The 9,193-nt window shown below is 43.3% G+C and overlaps 1 protein-coding gene across 1 annotated transcript; it reads left to right on the top strand.

Moving 5' to 3' along the window:
• Positions 1 to 21: 21 nt before the first annotated feature.
• tdrd1 (tudor domain containing 1) lies at positions 22 to 9,054 on the top strand. The gene is made up of 25 exons (XM_086017596.1): positions 22 to 108; positions 355 to 524; positions 610 to 647; positions 725 to 779; positions 1,203 to 1,317; positions 1,558 to 1,624; positions 1,721 to 1,801; positions 1,873 to 2,052; positions 2,127 to 2,267; positions 2,552 to 2,717; positions 2,792 to 2,869; positions 2,994 to 3,170; positions 3,237 to 3,344; positions 3,452 to 3,622; positions 3,894 to 4,157; positions 4,420 to 4,548; positions 4,744 to 4,851; positions 4,926 to 5,093; positions 5,437 to 5,751; positions 5,973 to 6,089; positions 6,181 to 6,312; positions 6,988 to 7,155; positions 7,769 to 8,158; positions 8,593 to 8,630; positions 8,749 to 9,054. The coding sequence occupies exons 2-25, from the start codon at positions 377 to 379 to the stop codon at positions 8,842 to 8,844; spliced, it is 3,450 nt and encodes a 1,149-aa protein (XP_085873722.1). The 5' UTR covers positions 22 to 108; positions 355 to 376; the 3' UTR covers positions 8,845 to 9,054.
• The last annotated feature ends 139 nt before the right edge of the window (positions 9,055 to 9,193 follow it).

The raw sequence follows: 9,193 nt of genomic DNA, 5'->3' as shown, positions 1-9,193 counted from the left end.
TACCAAGCAACAACTTGCGCATGCGCAGTGGGCTTCCAGTGTTTCATCAGATTCATACAGGTGAAAGCGCCAATTCGTCTTAAAAAGTTGGACTATTAGTTGAATATTGTGAGTTGTAACGAATTATTAAAATTTTCACGCGATATATGGTTGTACATTGTGTTTGTCACATTGTATTAGCTCCGTTATTTCCAACGAACACGCGGCTGTCAATTAGTAGCAATTAGTAGTTAATTGTCAAGCTAACTGCTAATTTTGCTTCGTCATGGCAAATACAAATCTTATTAACAGTTACTTGTCACTTAAGTCTTAAATATTGTATTTATATGTATTTTATTTTATTTTCGGGGGGAGGAATCATAGAAAGCCTTTTGTCATGATGAACAACCCATTTTCCCTGAGCTCGGTGAGGCCTAACCAGCCCTTGCGGAAGCCTTCATCCAGCCCGGTCGTGTCTACGTTTTCTGGGCTCGCCTTGCCGGCCGGTAGCCCTGTAGAGCCGGATTTGTTGTTACAAGGAGCCGGTAAACACCTTCAACTCATTTTTTTTTTAATTGGCTCAAACACTTTTACAAATGACAACGTCAGTCCAATGTTCTTCGTTTGTAGGTCCACTATTGCCACCGGCCAGAGGGGATACACCAGCTGTATGTATTACATTTAATTACCACTCAGGCAATATCTGCTAACTCCTATAAAAAGATGTCATATTTCCTTCATAAAGGCACTTGGTTCCATGCAGTCATCTGTGCCCTTCTGCCACTTTTGTGGTAAGCAAGGTAATGTATCCAATTAAATACCTATCTTTTTTTAGGCTGGGCGAAAAGCAGATATATACAGTAATCCCTCTCTACTTCGCGGTTCGAGTTACGCGGCCTCAGTGTTTTGCCGGTTTTCAAAAAGCACTCAAAAAATATAAATGAAAAAATACAGCCATCGGCAGCCATACAACGCAGTATTAATCAGAATGCCGTGTTTCAACTAGAGGGCCTGCATAGAACATATTCTTGAAAAAAATATGTTTGTGTTGAGTTCTCTTTAAGTGGAAATAAGGCAGGAAAGAGGTCAAAAGCAAAACACTTGTAAATGCTAAAAAATGAAATAAAAATGAGTGTACTGTATACCTACTCTTGTTCCATGCTGTTTTTGTTGAGCACATAAGATTCAACATATTAAATCATGATGTTTTGCTCATCTGCCAGGGAATTTCCGTTGTACTCGTTGCAAGACGGCAACCTACTGCTCTGGGGTGTGCCAGACGCAAGATTGGGATGGGCACAGACAGATTTGCATACCCGCTGTCCTGGAGCCCGCAAAGTAAGCCAACTACAGCCGTAAACATACAGTTTCATAACACTAAAAGTAGAGAGAGACCGTTACGGTTTTCAGGGCTGGTACCAATGTTTGGGCCCAATTTGAAGCCTTTATTTAAAAAAAAAAAAAATCTTAGACAAGATTTCTTTTTTTTTCTTTTTTTTAAGTCTGATGCCGATAATCGACCTGGCCGATAATCGATCTATTCCTAAGTAAAAGATTCATTTGAATTCAATTTTGAAGGGAGAAGATGAATCAGACTGCTTCTTTGCTAACATTGGCAAACAACTCCACCCTTCGGGATTCAAAGGTTATTTAGACGTCTGGCGTTATGCATTTCTGAAACGCAGTAGGATAAATACTGATCTTATTTCCTTACTGATTGCTCCCCCTCTGTGAAATGAAACAGGCAGATGCAATGAAGCCCCACAGGGTGTATTTGAAGGACTTGCATACCATTAAGCTTAATAAGGGCGAAGATATTCAGGTACTTATACCTTAAATGCCAAGAATTAGAATTTGTGTGCATGTTAAGTTTTGATTGATTGGGGATTTTAGGCCTTCATAGTGGAGTTCTACAACCCTGGAAGATTTTTTCTCCTTGTCCAAAACCCTGAGCTGCTGAAGACTCTGCAGAGTCTCAGCAGCCAACTCCAAAAGACCCCCAGCTGTCCGTCTGTGCCCCCTTACGTCCCCTGCGTCGGAGAGGTCTGCGCTGTACAGTTCTCTTGCGATCTGGTAAGAGGCAATGACTCGCAGAGCAACACGACTGTTTGCTGTAATGATTTTTGCTTCTGTTACGTCGTGCCTAGATTTGGTACCGAGGCCTGGTCCAGAAGTTGGCTGACAAAAAGTCTGCTCGCATACTTTATATCGACTATGGAAATGAGGAAGACGTCCCCGTGGATAGGATGAGGCCGCTGCCTGCCGACCTTGAGCCATATCATCCTTGTGTTAGTACCCAAAAAAGAGCTTTTGTATATTGTTAGGGTTGTGTTTCTCAGATTTTCTTGAGCCAGTGCATACGTTAGAAAAATCTGATTGCACACCACCAAACAATGCTAAACCGATGTACTTACTCTTGCCCGTCTGTAACAGTACATGTAGTCCTGATGAAATGCGTAATGGCAGTGCATCACTATCTTTGTATTGGTGGATTTTGTGATACAGCTTGTCTGTGTGTGTAGTGACGGTACACTGCCAAGTTGATAATACTTTTCTAAACGATTCTCCTCAGGCCATGGAGTGTTGTGTTATCGGCGTGGAACCGCTGGATGGTAGCTGGTCTACTGAGTGCTGTTCGGCCTTGAAAGCACTTCTGACTGGCAAGGTAGTGACTGTGAGGCCGGTGGAAACACTGAAGGATGTTCACGCACACGCCGTGGACATCGAGCTTCCCATGGGTACGGCACGGCACGTCTCAAGTGTACTGTACATCCGCTGTATGGCAAAAAGAGGACACTACCTTTTCTTTCAGGAAAGCTTCTGAGCTCAGTTCTCATCGATCGCGGTTTTGCGAAGAAAACAGTCGATTCACCAACAGTGAAAGATATAAGTAAGCCTGCATCACTCACTTTTTTTATTTTCGCTGACTCCACACTGGTTTGCATTAGTGAAGATATACGTGTAATCAAGAAGTTGACTGTGTGTAATGTGTATCCTTTTGGGGCCCCCCTCAGATGCCATATTGAGTGCTTCCTTGGAAAACTATAAGCGCCAATCTCAGGGGAAGGACGACAACATCTGGGCTCAGCCACCCGAGCCGCTCACGCAGGCTATGGGGGACTCCTTCTCTGTCATGATTACACACTTCCATTCGCCTGATAACATGATTGTGCAGAAGGTGGAGAATGCGGGTTAGTATTTCATCAGAGCACCAAGTGAGTTTTGATATTTTGAGACTGAGAGATCTTCCTTGGCAGCCATCATTCAGGAGTTGCAGTTTAGTTTGAGGCAGCATTGCAATCAGATGCCTGCGCCCGACAACTTTAGACCAGCACCCGGCACCGTCTGTTGCGCCCAGTTCTCAGGTACCAAACTTGCGTCATGTAAATTTGACGCATTGGAGTTAGACATCGTGACGCTCAATATAATCTCGCGACTGTACCTCCCCTGTGGCCTGCTTATGGTCTTCCAGATGACAAGCAGTGGTACCGGGCCAAAGTGCTGGCGTATTCCTCTGAGGAGCGCGTGTGTGTCGGCTACATTGATTTTGGCAATTCTGAGGATGTTGATATCCGCCACTTGAGACCCATAAACTCTTCACTGCTCACCTTGCCGATGCAGGCCATTCCTTGTGGTCTCGCAGGTAAGTTTTGGTATTAATTATTTGATAAGATGTACAAAAAATGGATGGAGGTATTATGATTTTTTTCAGTTCTTGTCCATTTTTTTATGAAACCTGATTTTAGAGAAATTGTCGGTCCTGAGCTTTTTTTAATTGGCTGTAATCTTTAATCTGGTGTTATGTTGCCCCCTGCTGGTCATTAATTTGCTGCTGCTTAAATCGTCAGGTTTTTGCAATAAATGTGCCCCTTGCAGTCATTCTCAGACTAGATCTGTTTTCGGGATCCTTTCAGGGATACAGCCTGATGGAGAGCGCTGGTCCGAGGAGTCCCTGTTGGCCCTGCAGCGGAGAGTGTGCAACAGAATCCTGCATGTGGCGATTGAAGGGGCGCATGAGGGCAAAGCTCTGGTTGTCATGGTTGACGAGACCAGCGACCCCCAGGACAACATCGCTGAGTTGCTCATCTCCGCCGGGTATGCCTCCCCTGCTCCTGTTGCTGGACCGGATAAGGCCAACAAGGCCCCACAGGCTGAGCAGGCTGCTACAGAACCACCTGGTAAGACACATGCAGTGGAGTCACTTCTTTTTTTTATGACTTTATTGTAACACTACTGCAGTAATACTACCTGTTACAATTTATAAAACAGAATGATATTAAAGTAAATGTGTTAAAAAAAAATCATTTAGGACATCATTTTTGGTATGTATACATTAATATTTTTTGGGGGGTTGGTGACATTTTTCTCATCCATGAAATTAAATAAAGGAAAGAAGGAAGGAAACTAGAGATTGTTGTGATTTATTGATGTCATCCTCAGCGCTGTTGCCTGTATGCAAGCCTCTGTCGTGGTCCTCAGCTGAGCTTCCCACTGATGGCCAGTCAGTAGTGCTGGTCACAGTCATCAATAACCCTGGAGAGTTTTTCTGCCATATTGACAATCCTGCGGGTATGCACACTTCTGATGATGAAGCAAGATTGTTTTGATGGCAAGGCATGCAAATGTAATGTTTGGTTATGTGTGTGTGTGTGTGTGTGTGTGTGTGTGTGTGTGTGTGTGTGTGTATATATATATATATATATATATATATATATATATATATATATATATATATATATTTTTTTTTTTTTTTTTTTTTGTTAGACAATCAGCGACTGATGGATCTTGAAGCTCAGCTGAAGCAGCATTGTAAGGCGGATGCGACAGCTTTTGAACCCAAAGTGGGGGAGCCCTGCTGTGCCATGTTTCCAGGTGTTTCCACCAAAACGCATTTTTAATGCTTTGTTATGCTTGGGAATGTTTCTGCTCACACTTTGGCTCCTCAGGTGATGGCGTGTGGTACCGTGCGATGGTCAGCGGTCAGTCTGAAGACAAGGTGGCTGTGAACTTTGTGGACTATGGTTACAGCATGGAAGTGGAACGAAAGAACCTTTGCTCCATTACGCCTCCACTCCTCCAGCTGCCCTTCCAGGCTATTCGATGCTTCCTCTCAGGTACATAAAAATGTCCTTCCTTAATTATACAATAGACACTTGTCATTACTTTGCGCACAGACAGCATCCCGCCTTTGTATTTTTTACTTCAGAAGATTGGAAAATGTCTTGTCAACTTTCCCCCCTCTTTCCATGTTTGGTGCAGTTTATACAGAAACTGCTGTATTTTGCTCATCATGGCAGCTCTGCTACCTGTAGTCAGATGAGTGAAATAGAATTGATGAATAGGAAGATAATCACAGTACAACAAATTCTGTAGCCCGCCACAAATGTTTGATTCTCATAATATCGTTTAGATTTTCCAAACGTCCACAAAATGGTTCTTGTGTGTATTTTGTTTCAGATGTGGAGCCCATAGGTTCAGATTGGAGCAGCCAAGCCATCTCGTGGTTTCGATCGCAAGTGGAAGGCGAAAAGCTTTCCGCACGCGTCGTCTCTGTCACAAAACAAGGTTACCGCGTGCAGCTGGAGTGCAAATGCTGCAGTATTGCAGCTGGCCTCGTCTCCCATCTCTTTGCCAGATGTCCTGGAGAAATTCCCCAAAAGGCGCATACACGCTTGTCGCTGGAGGCCGAGCACCGAGTGGGCGTACGACAGACGGAGTGCAGCCAAACACTGGCCTCCAAACAGATGATCACAGAGGAGAAGCTGCCATCAGGTCAGCGAGTGTGTCAACATCCTCTAAATCAGTAGTTCGCAATTTCTGTCACCCTGTACTATAATAGCCCTTTCCTATTAAGAACAATAAGGGAAAAAAAATTATGACTGAAGACCCTGTCATTTTTTACTACCTGTCTGTGACTCAGCAGTTCACATCTTGAATGAAAGGAAAGTTTGACAGTTGAGGAACATGATTAGAATGTGACCCTCCTCCTGCAGGTCCGACGTTCCCAGCAGACTGGAAGACAGTGGAGTTTCCCATCAATGAATCCTTTAAGCCTCACATCGCAGCTGTTAGCAGCCCTTCCCTTTTCTTTCTGCTCGGCCCCAGCCACGGTCCGAACATTTTTCCATGTCATTCTAACCACAAAGCGGTTAGAAACTTGCTTTGATCTGCCACTCTCTGTTGTTGCTGATGTTGCTGCAGTGGATCAGCAGAAGCTCCAGGAGGTGATGCAGGAGCTGGCGGCCTTCTGCAGCAGCAACCAGGCCACTTTGTCCTCATGCACCGACAAGAGCAAACTCGTCCCCGGGGCCGCCTGCTGCGCCCAGTTCACTGGTGAAAAGCACACATTCAGTCTTGCTGCTTAACAAAATGACATTTTTGGTCCTTTAAAAGACATTTGATATGTATCCATTTTTTTCTGTTTATTAACTCAAGACCCCACCTGCAGTTGGTACTCTAAGCAGGTAATTTGGTGTCTGCGAGCACATATAATTACACAGCGTGCGCGCAACCGAGCATAGGAGCGGCCCTCCTTTAAACATGACATGCAATCACCCAGGCATGCATTCCTCTGGCCAGCTAACAACAGGGTCCACTTTAATGGAGTTTTCACAGCACTGCCGTGAAGAGGCAGGTAACATTGCGCCTAATGTGAAGTCAAGTAGAACGTTTCCGGCTTTTGCAACAAAGCAAATTTGGGGATACAAATGCTTCATAGTGTGCCAACAGGAATGGTAAGGGAAATAATATAAATTACTCTATTTTGATGTTCATCCAATGATGTATACAGCAACCAATTGTGGACTTTTCTGATGGTTTAAAAGTGTCCAAACATACGAAATAGTGATTGGGCATTTCCAAATGTCTGATCTAGATAGAGTTCTGTCATTGTATCATTTTTTACCATGTCATTGTGTGGAAAACTGAAGGATGAGTGCTGTAGCAAATAGATGGATACATTCATTTTGCTACATTCATATTCAGCCAAATGTATTTTTTCTCTACCAGTGGATGACACCTGGTACCGTGCTGTGGTTGTGGAGGTTGCCGACAATGATGTTGCAGTTGTCTACGCCGACTATGGCAACACGGAAAATTTGCCTGTCTCACGCATTCTGCCCATCCCAGAGCACCTGCTGCAGCTCCCCTTCAACATCGCCCGCTGTGCTCTGACTGGTGTGTAGAGTAGGGCGTCGTTTATAAACTCGACTTTGCGTTATTGATAGAGATAGACCGATATGCTTTTTTCAGGGCCGATATGATACCGATTAGTAGTAGTCAAGGAGGCCGTTAACCAATATTTGGAGCCGATATTCATTTTCAGTGAAAAGGAAAATATTGGCGTCAAAATCTAAAGAAAAAATTACTCTTAACTTTGATGTAACGTCTTTAAGCATGTTTGACCAATGTTACAGGTTTAATGGTGATTTTTTTTAAAAAAAAAAATCATTATTACAATAGATTTTTGACAGTATACTTCTGTTATAAAATTCTAACAAAAAGTTCAGAGAGCACCCTGGATTCTCAGCATGTCTTAAAAAGGATAAAGGAAAAACTTAAACAATAACTCAGTGTAGTTTTCTACAGTAAATCAAAATTTCGAAATGACAGAAATGTTAAACTTTGTTTTGATTTCCATGGTTTTAAATTGATTTATTATCATCCAGCAGAGTTTCAAAAAAGGCTGATGCCGATATTTGTTATGAAGCCAAATATCGGTGCCGATAATCGGCCTGGTCGATAATCGGTCTATCCCTAGTTCTTGACGCCACCTCCTCTTCCTCCGCAGGCAAGGAGCATTTCCCTGCCCAGTGGCCGCAAGAAGTGCTGCAGATGTTCCTCAGATTGTTGCTGGACGAAATCCTTGCCACCATGCTGTCTTTTGACGGCTTCAGTAACATCCTCACTGTCAGCCTGCCCGCCGAAAAGGGAGGGGTCCACCTCAGCGCTTTCATCCTGGATGCACTGGAGAGCCCTAAAATCCATAATGCACCGAGCCCGTCCGCTGCCACCAAGACTCAGCAGATGGAGAGAAGCAGCACCACTCCGCCTAAAATGACACCTGCTGTAAATAAGGTTACGGAAAATACAGCGCAGGCAACTGGGCCCGCTGTAAGCGTTGAGCAGACCGCCCAAAGCCCACAGCAGAGAAAAACCATAGCAGCGGAATTCCAGAAGAGTGGGTCAAGTTTGAATTGTACTTCCGTCTATTTACTAAATCCGTCATTCTCAACTGGTGGTTTGCGGACAGCGAGTAGAAAGATTTCTTCCCTTTCATTTGAGTTGTTCAGGTTGCACTTAGCAATGGTGGAGCGAGTTTTGAAGTTCCACTATTTATCTTCGTCTCATTTTTTTGCCACAAAAATCTGGTATTTCAACAGGGGTTCGTAGACTTCTTTTTTCAAGGCTATTTTCGAGAAATACATTTTCTTCATTAACGCTTATAAATGTTGTTAACAACTTGGCAGCAATAGAAAAATATGGATCCAGGGTGACAGTGTTGATAACCACTGTAATTAGTTCCACGTGACATACAGGACAAATATGTTTCTCTAACTCAGGTAAAAACCCCAAAATACAATTCCTCTTTTTGACCACTATTGTCTTTTCCAGATGCCTCTGCATGTTGCTGCCCCAATGTGGAGCCAGAGGTCTGAGCTGCTTTCGTTGACGAATATAATTCTTATTCTATCGTAGCATTTCACTATTTTGTTGTATGTGTTAATTAACTTCCCAAAATAAGTAATAACTTTATTTTCCCCAATATAGATGCGCCGTTTGGAGTGGATGATTGAGCGTATGGAGCACATGATGGAGCTGCTTCTTTCCTCACTCACAAAGTTGACTGAACGCTTGCAGATTTAAAGCAGCTGTTGCCATTGTTGTACTCATACACAGCTCTCGTCTGTTTTTATGGTCATTTAGTCATGTTAGAATATTGTTTGTTCTGTTTTATAAGTTTGAATAGTTGCCTATGTTGAGTAAGTGCGCTGTGCCCATGGCTTCCTTTGTTAGGTCGTTATCACCCGTTCAGGTGGTCCCTTTGCGTTTTACATAAACGTTCACTCACAAGAAGTCCATATAGTATAGTGTGTTATTTCAAAGTACCGTACATCACTTAAAGGGGAAGTAAACGCAAGCATATTTTTTTCCAGAATATGTTCTATGAGACAAGGCATTCTGATTAATATTCTGGAATGAGTTATGCAGAAAA

Source organism: Filicampus tigris, chromosome 19 (assembly GCF_054856515.1).
Source record: "Filicampus tigris isolate MCC_2025a chromosome 19, RoL_Ftig_1.0, whole genome shotgun sequence".
NCBI classification, from domain to species: domain Eukaryota; kingdom Metazoa; phylum Chordata; class Actinopteri; order Syngnathiformes; family Syngnathidae; genus Filicampus; species Filicampus tigris.
The sequence above is the reverse complement of the archived record's forward strand: the minus strand, read 5'-3'. Positions and strand labels throughout refer to the sequence as shown.